Consider the following 18400-nt stretch of genomic DNA (forward strand, 5'->3'; position numbering starts at 1 on the left):
CCCCCCAGCTTCCGGCCTCCCGTTTCCCGGGAGCCCCCGCGGCCGCTGAAGGTGAGCGGGCAGTCATGGCGATGTTGGCCTCCGCCGCCTACCTGACCCACCAGCAGAAGGTGTTGCGGCTTTATAAACGAGCCCTCCGCCACGTGGAGTCGTGGTGCGTCCACAGGTGCGGCAGGCGAATCCAGGGCGCAGGAGGTGATCCTGGGGACCCACACGAAGGCCGAGAGGCCGGGGAGCGGGGGCGGGTGACTCAAGGACTTCGGGGACGGAGAGGGAAAGTGGCCCGGGGCCCCACAGATCCTGTGCGTAGACCAGACTTAGGGGCCCATGGCTACGAGACCTTTAAGACTTGCTTGTCTGGCCCAGGCCTCAGTTCTCTGTTAAGGACAGCAGACGCAAGAACTAGTGGGCACTAAATACTAGCTTTCTTCATGATCGCTCCCTAATATTAACAGTAATAATATGTGCATTGTTTTTACTTTGGCCTTAACAACTACTCTAGGACTTAGGGACTATTTAGCTTTATTTCACAGATGAAGAAATAGAAGCATAGAGAGTAACTTGCCCAAAGTCCGCCAGCTGGTAAGAGATAGTGCAAGGATTAAAATTCAGGTGTGTAAGTCTAAGCATCAACGTTCTCCCACCTTTCTCATTAGCTTTCCTCTTTTTAGCTTCATCCAGTCATTTTTACTACCTTCACATCCCGCATAAATCTTCACCTCCCACACAATTTTTCTTTCTTCTCTATCTTAGAACATAGTCTTAAAACATAGATTTTTCCCCCCTATGGCCTAGATGCAATGCAAGGTGGGATGACAACCCAGATGTGTGAATGCCAGGCCTCTACTTCTGTGTCAGAATCCTAAAATCTCACCCCAGGAGAAGGGCTTCTGAGGAAAAACATCAAAACGATGGAAAACTTGAGTAGGCCTAGAAAAGTAGATAATGTTTCTAATCTCCCAAATCATTTTGGCTTTAAGGGACAAGTACCGATACTTTGCCTGTTTGATAAGAGCCCGGTTTGAAGAACATAGGAATGAAAAGGATATGGTGAAGGCCACCCAGTTGCTGAGGGAGGCGGAGGAAGAATTCTGGCACAATCAGCATCCTCAGCCATACATCTTCCCCGACTCTCCTGGGGGTACCTCCTATGAGAGGTATGAGTGTTACAAGGTAAGTTAGGACTATAGTGGTGGCGCCTTTTAAGAGGTGGACTTTGTTTCTCCAGTTCCAAACTTGTCCTTTTAGGGGCAGCTAGGAGATTTCTTTCTTGACAGTTGTAGATACTTTTCTTCAGATATCAGTTTTCTCTGTCCCAGATGACATTAAGACTTTTCTTTCTAAATTCAGCTCCAAGGCCTCGTAGCATCTCTTTGGCAAACTAAAGTGATAAATTACTTGGTAAATAACTCATCTTTGGATCTGAAAGAAAACCAGTTTGGATTGGTGTTTAGTATTTCTGGGAAATTCTAGGTAATACTTCCAAATAGCAAGCCTACTCTGGATACTTAGAGAACGCAAGTAGGGGAAGGTTGATGCTAGTTCTTTCGTGGACTGACCTTCTATTTTTCAGCCCGAGGCTCTTTTGCTCTAAGGCATTCTGCTTTATGTTGGTTCCTGCTTGTCCTCTGCTGTTCATTGCCTAGTGTCAGAAACAGTCTGATACTTGTGATGATTATAAAAAATGCACCTTGAGTTTGGTCTTCTGTCTCCTGAGTAGGCCCTATTAGTGGCATGTAAATGCTTCCTGTGGAATGACACCATGATTTCCTCTCCTGACAGGTTCCTGAGTGGTCCTTAGATTACTGGCATCCTTCTGAGAAGGCAATGTATCCTGATTACTTTGCCAAGAGGGAGCAGTGGAAGAAACTGCGGAGAGAAAGCTGGGAGCAAGAGGTAAGTCTTACCTGCATTTTACCACATAGCTTAGACCACATGGTCAGTACCTGGAAGGAGCTCAGGTTTTGTTCCCCACTGCAGTGGTCCAGAGTCCAGTTTTGACAGTTACTCTGGCCCCCCTGCCTCTCAGATATACCTTGTTTCTAAATGTGTTAAGTATAACACGATAACCATTTTACAAATAGGTTACAATGGGTTCTCTTTCTTTGGTCTTTTGGGTTTTCTGGTCTCTAACATTGCTTCTCCCCTCCTCCTCCATCCTTTGCCTGACCACCTTGCTAGACTGTACTATGCCTTAATCTTCCTCTCTACCAGTGCCTTGGACATTTTTCATTTTATAATGTCTAATTTACATTTTTAAAAGTTCAATCTTGCTGTAGTGTGAAGCATATATTGGAGAAGGTACATTGAGAAGTGGAGAGATCAATCTGAGGATATTGCAGTTTAGTTCAAAGATTATGGCAGCCAGCACCAGGGTGGATGCAATGAATATGGAGGGAAATAGATTCAGGGTATCGTTTGGAAGGATATGAATATTGACTGGATGTGGGGGCAGGATGGGAGAGACCAGGAGGACTCAAGAATAATCTCCAGGTTTTACACTTTAATATTTGGAGTTCGGTGATAGTGTTTGAGGTAGGGAAGATGGGAGGGGGTGGCAGAGAACGGGTGTCAGAGGGACAATCAAGGGTTTCATTTTAAACGTGTTAAGGAATGTTAAATTTGAGAATCTTGTGAGGCATCAAATGCAGATGTCAGTAGGAATCTGGACCTCAAAGGAGAGATTTGAGCTCAAAATAGGAATTTGTGAGTTAACAGTTTTAAAAGCCACAGAAATGAATGAGATCATATGAGAGAGTAGAGAGAGAGAAGAAAAGTCGCAGGAGCTCCCACGCCTAGAGATCAGGAAAAGGAGAGAGAGGCACATCCAGCAAGGGCGGGGGGCAATCAGGAGGGTGTGACCTGGAGTCCAGGAGAAAGTGTTTCAGGAATGGCCGGGGCTGAGACACCTCTGCTAAAAGTTGCTAAAAGGTGGAATAGAGCGAGCCCGGGAAATCATGTCCAAAGATTTTGGCTACAAGAAGGGTATTAGTGGTCTTGACTAGATAGCTTTTTCTGGAGGAGTTAATAATAGTGAACAGAAAGGAAGAAAATACAGGAGGGGGAGATAGTTCTTGAGAAGTTTTGCTGAGAACAGTAACTGGAGCCCAAAAGATTATTTTCTATTAAGATGAAAAATAATGATGCATATATGCTGATTAGAGGATTTGAGGCGAGGGAGAAATTGGTAACGTTGATGAGAGATGGAATAGATAAATGAGGAAGTTTTTGAGACAAGGCATTAGATCGCAGCCGTGCGTGCAGGCATTTGTCTCAGTATCTGGAAACTTGAGGTGGAGTTATTCATGGAGAGTAGGTTCATACTGCAGTTGATCACTCTGGTAACCTCCTCTCCTCAAAAATCTCCCTCCTTTTCCTATTCTGTCTCTTCCGCATTAAACAGCACATGTGCTTAAGGCTTAGCTTAGCCACACTAGAGAATGGATTTTTCTGGAGGAAGATCTGCAAAGTAGGTCTTTTAGGTTTCCTCTTCTATTAGCGCCACGATAGCCTTGGAGATCCCTGGAGCTAGGAGTTGTTGGGCAATATCAGGCTGAACTGAGCACATTTTTACATGTCATTTCATGTCATTTCTTGTCCTGGTTGTATTTTTGAGGGGCTTTAAAGTTGATGTCCCTAATATTGTATGAATCGAGGTTTCTTACCAGTGCCTTTAGAGAACATTTAGCTGTAGCACATTGTACAGATAATTCAGGTCCTTTTCTAATCGTTCCTTCTTGACCCCTTCCAGGTTAAGCAGCTGCAGGAGGAAACCCCAGTTGGTGGTCCCAGCACTGAAGCTCTGCCCCCAGCCCGAAGGGAAGGTGATTTGCCTCCACTGTGGTGGCATATTGTGACCAGGCCCCGGGAGCGGCCCATGTAGAAAAAAGAGAGTGAGACACCTCACCAGTCATGTTTGCAAGTGAAATATGTTACAGAAAATATACACACTTGCCCTAATAAAAAAGTAACTCAACATGGTATGACCGATGTGTTCTGTGGAGTAACATGCTGCCACCGTCGTAATGGTCTCCTTAGCAGTTGTGCATGCAGAAGTACGTGAGATGTAGTCAGGTGTGCTTTTTTCTTTCTTATTTAGTTATAGCACATTATCAATAGGGGAAAATGATGCGGCAGAATCAGATACAAGATTTACTCTGAAGATTGAGTTGAACAAACTCCAGTTGAAGACTCAGCTATCGTGTCTGGGAGGAACACGAAGCCCAGCAGAGAAGGTATGCTGATACTGACTCCAGGTACTGTCTTGGTTTTCTAAAGGTGCTACTGATGGAATTTTAGTTTTGATTAAAGGACAACTTTCTCTAAGAAGCACACATTCAACAAATAGCCTGCATTTATGGGGTCTCTAGGGAGTGGAGCTTTGATGGTGAGGTTGTGAAGGGTCCAATCTGGGATGAAATGTTTCGTGACACTTATTTTGGAGGCAGTTTTCCAGCTTTGCTTCCTCTACTGTAGATTGGATGGTCTGCACACTCAAGGGTAAGGGTACAGCAGAATTCTTCAGGCGTTGAGGAAGTTTCTTTAAAGGGGAAAGTCATTTCAAAAGCTGTCGGCCAGACCCAGCTACCTTTAGTTCTTGGTAACTCAGTGCGACTGCATTCAGATAATTCAGGCAACTAGGGTTCTTGGGGCTCATTCATAATTATCACAAAAATAACGTTTTGTCAGTTTTCTGAGTAAGCTCAGTCTGAGTCCAGTCCATCTAACGTGTGATGAAGCCCTCCAACTGGATTTCAATAAGACTTGAAATACAGGACTTTTTTTTCCTAGTGGTTCTTTATTTATAATGTAGGCTGAAGCAATTGTTACAAGGTAGAAGGGAGACACATTACACAATTGTTATTTATACAAGTTTAGAACAAAAACCTGCACAGGGAGAGGTCAACTCTCAGTACAAACTAGCAACTAAACCACAATAATTACCTTTAGAAACGAGTTCTTTATTTTTAGCTGTGACACTGCTTTTACAATATGCAAAAACACAAACAGAACTACCCAAGGTGTTTTGTCACATTCTTTCTACACTGAATTTGGCAACATTTTATATTAAATTTCTTCAGATTATACTAACGTTTAAAAACTAAACAAGTGAAAAGCTGTACCAAGCAAGGTACAGTTACATCCATTTATTTCAAAGGTTTAAAATACCACTTTTATTTATTGTAATTACCTTGCAGTGATTTCTGCGTTTGCAAAAACCATCTCAAGCATCATATGCACAATGCATCAGCTACTTTTAGTCGTCAAGATTGGTGGGCTAAACCACAGGCACTACTGTTGCTTATATTTTGTAAAAGGAGCTTGTTTTTCAAAGAAAAAAAAAAGCTTAAATAGTTTCTAATAATCATGCCTTTGCTTTAAAGCCATAACATAAAATGTCCTTGAGCAATCACAGCAGTGTTAAATGTTAATATATAGAACAATGACTGTACAGGTACGTTACTCTCACATCCAATGCAGTTATGTATTAAAGCATAAGCTCATGTAATTGAGGATTATTTGAGCCAACAGAAATCTGCAGGGTCTGTGGGACCCACCAGGCTCCTATTCCTCGATAAGTTCAGTCACGAAGGAGCACTTTCCACTGACCCAACAGCTAAGGGGCTGGCTGGCTTTTTTAAACACCATCGTATTCTCCAAACATGAGCCCTCGAAATCTACAAATCTCTGTTGGCTTTAGGGGATGGGCATCATAACAAATTTAACTTTCACTTAAAGAAAAGATATAAATCCATCCCAAAAAACATTACCTAGAATACAAAAAAAGGGACAGTCTAGTGGTCAGATTCCCAGTGACAATAAATAAATCCTCCTCTCTTCAATGTTTCGGATGAAGCCAATTAAGAAAAACAAGCCCCCGGATTGGTAAACACATCGGCAAGTTGCGAGACTCCAAGCTGGTTACCCTTGTTAAATCCGCTTGAGTTTTTTCAAAATATTTGGGCTTCTCCATGTGCCCAGCCTGCTGGGCACAGTTAAGTAAAAGGCATTCGCTGTATCTAAGGATTCCCTGCTGTCGTGTTTCAACATCTTCACATTTTGAAACTGCCTCACCCTTTTGGATGTATTTGGATTTGATGAAAGTGGGTGTAACAGACCAGGAACTCAAGTGGGGGATTCTATGTCTACCCGGTGGCAGCTGCATGCACGGGGTTGGAGGTGGGTGCTGTGTGCAGTCAAGAGGAATTGTGGGAGAAAGGAAGACCCTAAACACCCTACAGAAACAAACACCGCAGTCCAGTATGGCTTATTCGGATGCATTAACCATGAAGCTACGAGAGAAATTCAATCTACGAGGCTACTCTTAAATGTGACAGGATCGGCTATGTTGACAGTGTGCCCCTCCCTTTGCCCTCCCCCCAATCCCAACACCGTCTACCATTTCCAGATTTTCTTCACTCCGAATATTGCTCAATTGTTACTCCTGCTTTTCTCATTCAGAACATAGTATATTTAAGTGAAGATTTTTAAAACGCTTATCCATTTTGTTTGTACATTAAAATAACTTGAACTTGCTTCTAAGCCAGACTATAATGCATCTACAAAAGCTCGCAGGAAAAAAAGAGAAAAGAAAAGGCTAAGTATAGTTACCCTTTTTTCTGAAATTAACTACTTTGTGGTTCCCCCACCCCGATCCCCTTGCCCTTATGCATTTAAAATTTTACAAAGACTTGTAAAAAAGTTAAATGGAATTTGGCACCTTCAGAAAAATCAAAAGGGAAAACTAAGATTAAAATGTGCAGAAAGAAAACTGTCATATTTACAAATTAAAAGATCAAGATTATGTCAGTTACATTTGTTGCTTTTAATTCTTATCTAAAGGTGTCGAGTACTTTCAAAAGAGCTGTATTCTGAGTTGCCTACAAAATCTTTTGTTTGATTATAGATTGGAATGGATCAAGACGAATTAGGTTTTATTAATGAAACAGTTCATTGCCCACTGGCAGCATTTCTTGTGAGCCTAAGAGCCTAAGAGAAGCGGGGTGCCGAGCGGTCGTTCGTCATGGTCTTCTTCAGCTTCACGCCCCTTCGGATGGCGTTCAGCATGTCTTCGCCTTGCGCGGTATCTCTCGGGCTCAGGTCTGCAGGGTCGCTCTCTGGAATCCGGCCGGGGGAGGCAGTGGCGCTGGAGGGATCCCTTTCCTGGTCTTCGGCCTCGCTTTCTGGAATCGCCTGTCTGTGCTCCTCGGGGATGCTAGGCTTTGGGCCTGGAAGAGGGGGGTTGATGGAGGCTTGGCCACTCCACACTGAGGAGGGCATGCCGGTGACACCCTGGGGGCCCTCACCCACAGACGGCGACTCAGGAGTGTGCTCACCCCGCTCCTCCAGCCCATCCGAAGGGGCTGGCGACACCCCGGGGAGGTCTGGGACGGTTGGGGTCTTGACAGGGATCACGGGTGTCTTGATGGGGATGGGACCAGCTCCGATGGTCCCCCGGCGGACAGAAGGCTTGGTGGAAGGGGTCCGTCGAATGGTTGCAACTCCTGGGGTGACCATAGCAGGTCCGAGGGTGGTGGGGAGACCAGCAGTTGAGGCCGGGCGCTTGGCTTGGAACATCCGGCGGTAGGACTGGCTGATGTCACTGTTTCTCGGAATGGTGGAGGACTTGTCAAACTCCTGCTGATCTGCCTCCTGGTCACCGCTCACAGAGAAATAATCATAATCTGAAACTGAGGACAGGATTTGGTTACAAATCTCCAAGGCAGCAGCTCTGCTTTCTGACTCTTCGGTGTCGGGAGGACAAAAGGCACAAGGCAATTCCGTCCCACGCTTTCCCCCAGGCTTCTGTGCCGTCCTCAGAAATTATCCACGTCTAAAACGTGGCAGGGACCCTGGTTCCGTTCACTCACGTTACCCCGGGCCCCAGAGCAGGCACGCAGATACTGCGGAGTGGTGACGATTGAAACCCGCCGGGCTGAGGCAGAGCTGCCCCTGAGCATCTCCGGGAGGAACAAAGGGGGTGAGAAAAAATTCCACAACCCCTCTAGTCCAGAATTCGACACGAGAAACAAACCTCAAACAGCCCGTCCCAGACCTCACCGTCCCTCATAACTAACTCATCAGGTAAGGACCAGCAAACGAGCCGAGCGACTGGCAACGAGTCCACGGAAACAAGGTACAAAGCAGGTTCCGTCACTGACGTGTTCACTTCCTCTCACAAAAATGGGGCCACGGGGCCAGGGGCGGCCTACAGGGCAAACATTTGAGCAGGTTTCTGAACGGCATCACTATCGCCATTTCGGGCCTGATGAATTCTTTGCTGTAGGCGGGGGAGGATGTGTACTACGGGATGTTTAGCAGGGTCCCTGGCCACCTACTGAAAGCCAGTAGCCCCCTCTCAAGTCGTGACAATCAAAAGTGTCTCCAGACGTTGCCGAATGTCCCTAGGGCAGCAACGTGGCCCTTCACTGAGGCCTGTGTCTCAAAGGCTTTGACCGATGGACCGCAAACAGGCTCCGCCAACTATCAGAGATCTAGTGCCGCTGCCAGGTGAGTGAGGGCCTCGGGCGCCATCTGCGGCTAGTGTGTGTACAGGGGTGGGACTGAGGGAGGCAGAATTTGGATAGAGAATTTGGCCGGAACGGGCGAAGAGGTTGGGCTTTAGACGCTAACAGACCTCAGTTTTGAATTCCAGCTCTTGCTGCTGCTTAGCTGTGTAAACGTGGGCGAGTCGCCGAGCCTCAGCCTCCACATATGTCAAATGGGGATGAAAATGCTTATAACGTAAGCGGCTGTGAAGGTTAAATGGCAAAATAAAGCGCTCGGCTGCACACAGCGCTAAAACACACACGCCGTCATCTTTAGCAGCATCTGCCTGAACTCAACTTGGGAGGTACCCTGGATGCTGACGGCGAAAAACGAGACGTCGCGAAAGTCCCAGTCACTCCCTTAGACGGAAGCGGCCTGGCAACGGCAGGTCGACTCTCCACAGCATTCCAAGATGACGAAAAGGGCTCCGAAGCGGTCTGCTGACCAGGGCGCCCGCTGTGGCCGCACAGACGGCCGCTCTTCCGCCCCTTTTCCTCACCTGGCACCTGCTCAGGAAGCCCGAGCGGACACCCGGCTGCCTCGTACCTTGGGAGGGAATCGTGTCCTCGGAGCAGCATGGGGTGGTCGTCTGGGTGCTGTAGCCGCTGGAGCACTGCAGCGAGTCCCGGCTGCTCCTCTGGGTGTCGAGCTGGAGGCCCCGTGACAGGGCCAGGGCCAGTTCCTCACAAGCCTCCATCTCCTCGCCAGGCTGCAGGGTGGAGGGGAAAGAGACAGAGACGAGCCACAGGGGCCATGACCCTCCTGTCCGAGGTCCCCAGAGCCTTTCCACACACCTCCTCCCGTGGGGACCTCGACGTTACTCCTGTTCTTCTCCCGTGACTACTGCCTGTCTGTGGGCCAGGGGCTATCAGCTTGGGCCCTACCCAGGCTCTAGAAAGTTCTATGAGTCTGATTCCGATATATGGCTTTTCCTCGTAAATCAGGGAGTGGGGGAAAGGGGCTCCGGTCTCTCCAGCTGCAAGGCTGACTCGGCCCCCAGCTGCTGCCTAGCATGTGGCCACCGGCCGGGTCTACAGGGGCCCGACCAGCTGTAGAGAACAAGCGCGTCACCCTGGTGGCAGCCGACATGGTCATGCTCCGTGGTCTCTGAGCCTCGTCGGCAGCGGCAGGCGCGCCGCCTGCGGCACTGGGTCCCCCTCCGCTGGGGTCTGGCTCCCGCTTCTCCTTGCGGCGCTGGAGGGTGTTCACCAGAGGCTGGTCGTAAGGTCCTGGCTTGGCCCAGTCCTAAGCAGGACAAGCGTGGTCAGGCACCAGGGCCTCCGCCTCCCCGTGGAGGGTTGCGGACCCCCAGACAGCTGCCCACAGAGGGCAGGGGTCCCCTCAGGGGAAGCTAAGGCTGGGACAGGCCAGTAGGCCCCTGCTGTGCCCTTACCTGGCCCTAAAGGGAGTGAAAAACCCTTTGGGGACCCCCTTGCCGTGGGACCTCCCTTTTCCTCACATCCACCCAAAGCTTAAAAACCCTCAACAACCAGGCAGGGAGCCTGGCAGGCTCTTAGTTAACAGCTGGCCAGCTGTCTAAGGTGTCTGAAGGTACCACCAGGTGGGCGGCGTGTCCCCAGGGACATGGCCCTGCGCACGGCCGAAGGGCCCCTCTCTCTGCTGGTAGCCCGACGGACCTCACTGTACTGGCATGGCCACCGGGGAGCACTGAAGGAGCCGCAGCCATTCTCCCTGAGGCCGAACTTCCTTCCACTTGGGGAAACTGAAACCCAACGGGCCCTTCAGGAAGTAACCCCTGATGTCCTCACACAGGAAGGGGAGGCCCCGGGGTCAGCAGGAGGATTCTGAGGAGCCCGAGGGGCCCACAGCACTCGTGAGGGATGAGGTCGAGCCCTGTTCAGAATGCTGGCATCCTCGGGGCCTACCCTTCGAGTTAGGGGCTACCTCTCAAAATAGAGGAGAATATCCTCCCGGCATCTACTGGACTTGCTGGGGAATCAAAACTTTGTTTTTATATTAAAGCAAACATGTTTTAATCTAAAACATCTCAGACTGAAAATCGAGGCTGGGTGTACTTTTGAAATAACACATGTTAAGTCAAAAGGTATTTGGGGTTATGGTGCTGTCACCATGGTCTGCTAAGGGCCTCAGGGGAAAAGCCAGGGCGGGGGGGGGGTTGGGTTGGGGGACATAGCCGAGGAGGGCAGTCCCTCCCAGACCGATGACAGTGACACCCCCAGGCGCCTCCTAGGAGGGCAGAACTGGGACTGTGAACTTGGAACTGATGTCCCTGCAAAGCCACATCTGGTCGTCCTGCCTAACGGGGTTAACGAATCTTCGCTAATGGGCACCTCTCCACCCTCAGCTCCTGGTGGGAATGTCTACCTCGGAGCAGCCCGCTGCGTTTTTGGTCCTCCCCAGTGGGAATTTACTTCGGGAGAGGTGTTATGGGGAAGAAGGAAGATTGTGAAAGGAAAGGGGCGAGGGGGGACCAGGGAGAAGACCGGGTGAGCACGGAGGCAGAGACAGGGGAGAGGAGGGAGGATGGAGGAGAGACACAAACCTTCCAGCTAGGGATGTGAGATGACGGGAACATGCCGGGCCCAATGGTGTAATAATGAGCGTAGTCTGGAAGGTGGACAGAGGTGACCCGAGGGAGCAGGCGGGAGGCAGGCAGGCAATGAGGGAAAAGGTTTGCCCCCACGGGCCCCGCGCGGGGCTCACTTGATAAACTACAGTGAGAAAACCCATTAGACAACTGGAAACAAAACAAAAAGGGGGGGAAAAGGAAAAAATTAATACAACAGGATGAGTGCGGGGACACAAGATGGCGCTGACAGTCAAGGGAGGGGAGCCCTGAACATCCCGAGGGAACGGACACAGGGCTCTGCTGCTCGGGGTGGCCCGTGCTGCACGGGAATGCGCATTGACTCGACGCCGAGGAAGGGTGCAGGCGAGGGGATGTTTCATCTACGTCTTAGAACGACTGGGAAATGGACCACTGCCCTTAATTTGTCAGGTTCTCAACGGTTTTTGAGTATCTAAATGGAGCATCGCTTCACGGCGCGAGAGATTCGCTCGTGTCGTTACGCACACTTGAAAATTCTAAAGTGTCTTCGATGGAAGCTGTGCGTTCTGGGTTTCCCAAATCATCGCGCCGTTCGGGAGCTTCCAAATCGGGGTGAAGGATGGGGGTTTGCAAACTAAAAGGCGGAAAAGCACACAGCCTCTGACACAGGGAAGTGTCACATCCAATGGGAGGGTGACAAGGCCACAGGAGGTGGGGTGCTCGGGAGGGGAAGTGGGGAGATGGATGGGCACACAACACTTCTGGGAAGAAGCCTTCACACCTCCGAGTTCCCCATAGCCCTTCTCTCCCTCGGGACGACCTCGAGATCATTGCTCACAGCCAGACACCCACTCAAGAAAACGCCCTCGGACTTGTCCGCCCTATCCCCCATCTTGGTGTAGATTCTGAGCTTCCAGGTTCCCGTGGGGCTGTGGCACTGGCGGCAGGCGGGGGAGGGGTGGGGAGAGGCGGAGCCGCTGCGCCGCTGGGGACCCAGCCAGTCACCTTCTCTGTGGAGGCCCAGGCGCCCATGGTGGAGCCTGAGCTGACCGAGGTGGGCGAGCTGCACTCGCTCACGGACTGGCAGGTTTCGGAGGCTTCCGAGGAGGCCGAGCTGGACGAGTTCTGCAGCGGGTGGAGTGGGGACCACACGAGGGGACCGACAAAATCCAGACCACACGCCACCGAAAGATAACCGGAAATGAAAAATGAAAGATGGGGGCGGGGGAGGGCACGCAGAGAGAGAGAGAGAGAGAGAGAGAGAGAGAGAGAGAGAGAGAGAGAGGGACCAACGCATACACGGGAGAGGGAAGGATGAGAGAAGCAGAGTGTTAGGGTTATTTCTTCCCCCAAAGCTGCACCACGCAGAAGCTTTCAAGCCCTTGAAAAGAAGGGTGAGACCCAGCGAGGTCCAGACCTCTGGACTGTCAGCCCCCCGGGCCCCCAATCTGCGTGTGTCTAGTCCTGTGTGCTGGCACATGGCAGGTGTGTGAAATCACTGAATGGATGGGTGGCAATGGCCATCGCTTCCATGTCACCTGGGTCCCCCCAGGTAGTGCTTTGGGCCCACCTAGGTATCTGCTTTAAGTTTATTTCACTGTTAACTGCGATCTCTGGCTCATCCCATTTGTTTTACAAGGCTAGCCCTGTTGGGGTCGATGATATCCCTGCATGCACTGTCCAGGAGGCTGGATTTGTGTTTCTGTCCACCCCTTTCAGCTGCCAAAGAAAGAAAGGTCCCTGCAACAAGACAGAGCTCTAGCTTCCCATCCCGCAGGGCCAAGGAACCCAGGGGACACTGCGCACAGTGACTGGCGCTCCATGGAGCCCAAGCGAGGACAGGCTACGTGGTGGACGCCTGGCTGCTCCCTGAGCAAAGTGTCTGCTTCGCAGTCCAGAATCCGAAGGTACGGATTGGATTTCAGTTTTGCCTTTAAGTTACGTTTCTGCCACTTCTCAGTCAAGGAACCACGAGCTCGCTCTCTCTAAACCTCAATTACTTTGTAGGTTTTATGTGTATACGTGTGTCTCTGTCTGCGATGCTCAGTCAAGACTAAAGAAAAGTCGGTTGCCACTATACTCTACCAGGACTGTTCATTTTTGTTCCTCTAACTCGAGCAAGTTGAACTTGAAAAAAGGGCCAGCGAGCCACCCCAGGACTGCAGGTTCGTATGTCTTTTGACTTCTGCTCTTCTTTCCTAAAGAACGCCTTGCCCTGCTGCAGCTGATGGTGCCTAGAACAAGACCTGGGCCCACGTGGGTGAAGGCACAATTTGCAAAGAGCAGAGTAGAGGAAAATGGGAGAATTCTGAACAAATTCTGTGGTTTGGCACTCATTTACACCTGGTGTGGCCAAGTGAAAAAATGAAGGGTTCTTGCCCCTCGTAGATGTGTGTTTCCTTCCTCCTGCCCTAAATAAAGATAATATCGTATCCCCTGGCTTATGTGATTTGTGCAATTTCCTTAAATTTCCCCTCTACCTTATAAGCAGTCATAATATATTTAAAAAAAAAAAAAAAGATTTTCCTATGAAATTCTGCAACATCCCGAGCTTTTTAAAACTACCCTAGAGCTGCTAGCCAAGCGTATCTCGGGCAGAGGCTCTCAGATTTAAGGGGATCACAACACACCCCCTTCCGCCTCCCTTCGCTGCAGGCAGAAACACTCGATCCAGCCTGATCCACACACAGACTTTGTCGGGAAGGCGGAAGCAGCAGCCTGTCGTTTTTTAAGAAAGGGTGTCAGTGTGCAAGACTCGGTTAATTTGTCAGGTGTTAGAAACACACGCAGAAGTATGCTGCACGTTAGGACAACCGCCAGCCAGTCCCTGCTTTCCTTGTGATCATTCGCACTCTGCTTGGGAGACACACAGGTGTAGTTTAGTGCTGCACATGGCGGGGACGGACAGGGGACAGGGGGGTGACGCCTTAGAGACCAAGCCAAAGCACCCCAAGCGGAAAGCCGCAGCTCTTGGCCTAGAGCATTTCTGTCTGGAATTGAGTCTCCCAGAGAGACAGAGAGAGAGGTCACAGTCTCCTGAAAAATGCCAAAGGGAGCGGGGAGTCCCGAGCATCTCTGGGTCACCAACATCGGCACATCGGGCAAGGAACCTCCTAGTCTCGGCTCCCCAAACGCCTCAGCTGCTTCTTCTACACGAAGCGCTCCCCAAAACACTCTCCCACAGGCACCTTAGGGTGGAGCAGAAAGGGCTCTGGACCAGGTGTCAGAAACCCTTGGTTCAGGCCCTCGACCTGCACGTCATGTAACTGTGCTACTCAGGCAAGTCGCTTTCATCTCTGAGCCTCTGTTTCTGCAACAAAATGGGACGACAATGCTCCATGTGGTCGTTGGAAGGACAACACAGATAAGACAGGCAGGAGGGCCCGGGATGGGGCCCGGCAGCAGCCGATACTCAAGTGACCATGAGGCCAACTGGAAACTTGGATAAACAAGACAAGCACGTGGCCTGAGTCCACAGGATCTTGGGACAAAGGCTGTGGTCAGCTTCAAAACGGCCACCTCGCGCTGCGAGGGCCTCCTGGACGTTCGGGTTTCCTGGCGGGCACATGCTGCGCTTCTCCCTGACGAGAGCCCAACCCGCTGGCACTGGGGGACGTCCGGAGGACAGAGCGGGGAGCCGGGGAAGGGCGGTCCGACGCCTGGCCCGGTTCCCGCCTTCTGCTCCGGCGGAACCCGCGGGGCTGCACTGGGCCTGGGCCCACCGCACCCAACACCTGCTTCTCCCAGAGGCAGAGCGCCGACAGAATCAGCTGCGCGGGCTCTGTCGGTTCATTCTCATTCTCAACCCAAACTGACAAAAGGAACTCAAGAGCGACAAGGAAGCTGTCCCATGGCGGAACCGCCGTCATTGGAGAGCACCAGAGGTGGGGGAGGGGGTCACCCATGGGCAAATGCCCACTAATTACAGCGTCATGCTAAGCCGGGCACGTCCTCGGATGCCGGACAGTGGCCGAGCCTCTTTGAGTCTGTCCACTAACGTGCGAGAACTCCCCAAACTGGTGATGACTCAACCAGCACCACCACGAGCACAAGCCGCCACCCCACCTTATAGAATCTCTCCCCTCGGGGGGCGTGGGGAGGGTGGGGAACAGAACTAAAGATGAGAAATTAAACCAGAGGTCTCCTCTGTCGATGACGGAAGTCTCCAAGCCGAGGTCCTTCTGCGGCCCCTGCAGCCAGGACAGGCGCCCTTACCTGGTTGGGGGCCTCCGGCGGCATGGGGGATGGCGACTTGGACTGGAAGGCGTCCTGCGATATGAAGCCTGAGTCGTGGGAGGACACGCTGGAGAGCCGCACGGGCGCCTGCTGGGCCAGGTTGGAGCTGCGGCAGCGGTAGTGCGAGCTGGGGGAATGGGAGTGGGAGCCGCTGGACCGCGAGTCGCTGCTGTTGACGCTGTTCAGGCTGCTGTGGGGGACAAGCAGAGTGGGGGCAGCGCGCGGTCAGGGGGAGGTGGGGAGCGGAAAGGGGCAGAAGGAGGAGCCGATGGAATGCCGTCCGCATTCTGCCTCAGAGAAGCAGCGGACGGGAGGACGGGTCGTGAAACGCCAGGCCGTTCAGCTGGCAAACACGAGATTTTTTTTCCCCCCCTATGTGAACAAAGAGGAATAAACCCAGCTGCCAGGATGCAGTTCTCTGATGGTGCAATGAGGTGTCCTCAGGATGGAGGCCTGTGACTCTAAAGGGATTCTCAAGGGTCAAGTGCTGCCCCAATTCTGCCAGGTCATCGACCACCCATGCTAGGGGACTTGATGTCTGTGGCCGGAAAAGAGACCGGGATGATCATATCTGCCGATCTTCTTGCAGAAACCATGGCTTTAGAGCAAAACCCACGAAGGCTTCAGTGTGACCTGGATGGAAGGCGCAAGTGTCACCCTCGGTTGGGCCTTCTGGGTCCAGGAGGCTAAAGTCAACCCAGCCAACCATCACTGTGCTGGTAGAGGCAGCAAGAGATGTCTCGAGGTGATTTCATCCTAGGTGAGCCTGGTTCAAGGCCACCGTGAAGAACATCAGCTCAGTGTGTCTCTGTCAGTGTGTCTTACTTTTTATTAACAAAGTCGATGCTTCAATGAATGGCTTTACCCTGGTCACAAGTGTTTGTTTCCCTGTTAAAATATCTGTGCGCCTGGTGTGAACAGCACCCCTGGGACAAGAGGCAGGCAGCTCTGCCCTACTGAAGGCGAGCAGAGCTAAGCCATGCGCCCCCGAGAGTAAACAGCAAACAGAACGTTGAAAAACAATGCATACACTCTGAGTGTTCTGTCTACATCCATTTCCGGTCATAAGAAACGTGCTCTACACTCCGTGCAATAACTCAGACCACGAAGAACCAGAAAACCGAACAAGCTCAGACGCAAACCGCACGCAAGGGTGTTCAGCGGCATAACCACACACGGATTCGGCAGATCCATCCTGCTCTTTGCGTCAACGCTAATTCGCAGGAAGCGGAAATCCATCTGGCCTGGAATCGTCAAAGGACGACATCACTAGGTCGTGCGTTCAGAGAAAGATGAGTGGTGTATCATGAGATTTCCGTCCTTCAAGGGGAGGACAGACTTTGCGGCCAGCAAGCCAAGAATGGTCTTCTAACAGAAAACTTCTAGAAAACAGTCTAGCAGATGGCAGAATTATTCCAGCTGGTTCTGCGGGTCGGTAACAGTACTAGTTAGAAGGGGTGGTGGTGGTGGTGGTGGGTCACAGACCTAGGATTCCATTTACTTGATGAAACCCTGAGACAAATCTGGGGGAAACGGGTCATGAGCCACTGCAACTCCCTCCGTTTGTTTTGGCAGTGGCGTGATCGCTCTGTACAAGAGAAGGAATTCCAAGTGTGAATTCATGAAGTGTGAAGACCCCTACAATACGCAGCTGCGAGAGAGCAAGTCACGGCCACCAGGCGAAGGCCTGGCAGGGCTTTCCTTCTGACCCGCAACTAATCCGGAGACTAAAGAGTGAGACCGCAATCACATGGAGTCCTTTCCGCTGACCGTATCAGCATTTCCTGTTTAAAGTGAGGCGTTCTAACAGGTAAAGACTGGGCTACGCTCACGCCCGCATAAAGACGAGATGCCTTGTCCGAAAGCAAGGGCAGAGCTGGCTTCACTTACCTGCAGACACTTGACTTGCGGGACATGGTGGTGCTGGGGGAAGAGGGTGGCGTCTGGTACGACCAACTGTAATCAGAACCTTTCAAGTCCAAAATCACCTGAGGGGACAGAGCCAGGTGGGTAAGCGAGGTGCTGAGAAGGGAAACATGGTCCGTCAAATCTTAAAACCCATGATATCAAAATTCTACCACCACTGAGAAATGGGGATTAAAAAAGAAGTTTTGTGTGTGGGTATGTCTTTAATTAAAGAACCACACTACCAATTCATTAATGTCATAAAACATTTTTTCTGAGATAAGTAAAAATATAATTAATTGGGGTTGGGGGAAACATGAAATATCATTCAAAAAAGAGAGGGCGAGGGAGATTTACAGTGACAGGTAAACAATTCACAAGAGCCAATTACACCCAAGGCTAGAATTCACAATTTAAAATTTAGATTTTTGTCTTATAGACACAAAGACAATAATGGTTTCAGGATTTGCTGATCTTACATTTTAGCCTTTTGATCTTCAATGATCACTTGTGCCCTATTTGACCAGGATTTGGTATTTTAAAATGTAATGGAATTAAGAGCAAAATCAATTCTTTTACAGTCACTTCTACGTCTGTCTTCCTTGCTTGACAAAGAACTACTTGAGTGTAAAGCCTACCTTTTGTTCATATAGTAGGTGATCAATAAATGTCTATTAACTGAGTGAATGCATGTGTGCTGGGGTCTAATAAAAGCAATTTCATAGAATGGAAAATACAGTGTTAGTTTCCCGCGAACCGAATGAATAAGCACCAAAAGAAGTAATCTTTTTCATAAGTTAAGAGACATTCTCATGCATTACTTAATTAGAATGGTTGATGATAGTGACCGAGGTACTCCGCTGTCAGGTCCCCGCAAGAATGAATTTCTAGAGGGCAGAAGGGCCAAGCAGCTAGAACACAGGCTCTGGAAACTGCCTGTTTCGAATCCTGGTTCTGCCGCTAGGTAGCTAAGTGATCGGGTTAAGTGAGTGCTCGGTGCCTCAGTGTCATCTCTGTCAAAGCGGGCGGCGGTGAAGATCCGCTGCGAAAGAGCCTAGGACGACGCCTGGCCCAGTGCGGGCGTCATCCCCGGGGAATACGACACGTCACCACGTGAGACAGGAAAGTGGTTCGGAATGCGACGATGCCTCAAGGGACCCTCGGGGCCTTGAACCTCAC

The 18400-nt window shown here is 50.5% G+C and overlaps 2 protein-coding genes across 21 annotated transcripts in view; one reads left to right on the forward strand and one right to left on the reverse strand.

Annotated features, from left to right (window-relative positions):
• Positions 1 to 6: 6 nt before the first annotated feature.
• Positions 7 to 3983, forward strand: NDUFB9 (NADH:ubiquinone oxidoreductase subunit B9). Of its 2 annotated transcripts, none has more exons than XM_016166419.2 (4): positions 7 to 166; positions 981 to 1173; positions 1783 to 1896; positions 3752 to 3983. In XM_016166419.2, exons 1-4 carry the CDS (start codon positions 66 to 68, stop codon positions 3881 to 3883), a joined length of 540 nt encoding a protein of 179 aa, XP_016021905.1. In that variant the 5' UTR covers positions 7 to 65; the 3' UTR covers positions 3884 to 3983. The 2 variants fall into 2 exon arrangements, with proteins under 2 accessions (XP_016021905.1, XP_016021906.1); XM_016166420.2 differs by having other exon boundaries at positions 21 to 154.
• A 957-nt stretch (positions 3984 to 4940) lies between these two features.
• The window catches only part of MTSS1 (MTSS I-BAR domain containing 1), a 140279-nt gene continuing 126819 nt past the window's right edge, over positions 4941 to 18400 (reverse strand). For 4 of the 19 annotated variants that reach the window (XM_016166400.2, XM_016166401.2, XM_036233005.1 and 1 more), the window contains 7 exons: positions 17207 to 17304; positions 15296 to 15506; positions 12086 to 12205; positions 11075 to 11269; positions 9622 to 9795; positions 9097 to 9259; positions 4941 to 7691 (listed from right to left, as the gene is read on the reverse strand). In XM_016166400.2, the coding sequence (XP_016021886.1) occupies positions 6991 to 7691; positions 9097 to 9259; positions 9622 to 9795; positions 11075 to 11269; positions 12086 to 12205; positions 15296 to 15506; positions 17207 to 17304 (1662 nt within the window). In that variant the 3' untranslated portion in view covers positions 4941 to 6990. The remainder of the gene's footprint in view (positions 7692 to 9096; positions 9260 to 9621; positions 9796 to 11074; positions 11270 to 12085; positions 12206 to 15295; positions 15507 to 17206; positions 17305 to 18400) is intronic. The other 15 variants (XM_016166405.2, XM_016166406.2, XM_036233008.1 and 12 more) reach the window with 7 other exon arrangements.

This window comes from Rousettus aegyptiacus, unplaced genomic scaffold (assembly GCF_014176215.1).
Source record: "Rousettus aegyptiacus isolate mRouAeg1 unplaced genomic scaffold, mRouAeg1.p scaffold_m13_p_15, whole genome shotgun sequence".
NCBI classification, from domain to species: Eukaryota; Metazoa; Chordata; class Mammalia; order Chiroptera; family Pteropodidae; genus Rousettus; species Rousettus aegyptiacus.

Bases quoted from the DNA above. Each gene is read 5' to 3' on its own strand.
- NDUFB9 (XM_016166419.2), top strand. From the start codon at position 66: ATGGCGATGTTGGCCTCCGCCGCCTACCTGACCCACCAGCAGAAGGTG. The intron at 167-980 runs GTGCGGCAGGCG...TTTGGCTTTAAG, and splicing joins GAGTCGTGGTGCGTCCACAG to GGACAAGTACCGATACTTTG. The intron at 1,174-1,782 runs GTAAGTTAGGAC...CTCTCCTGACAG, and splicing joins AGAGGTATGAGTGTTACAAG to GTTCCTGAGTGGTCCTTAGA.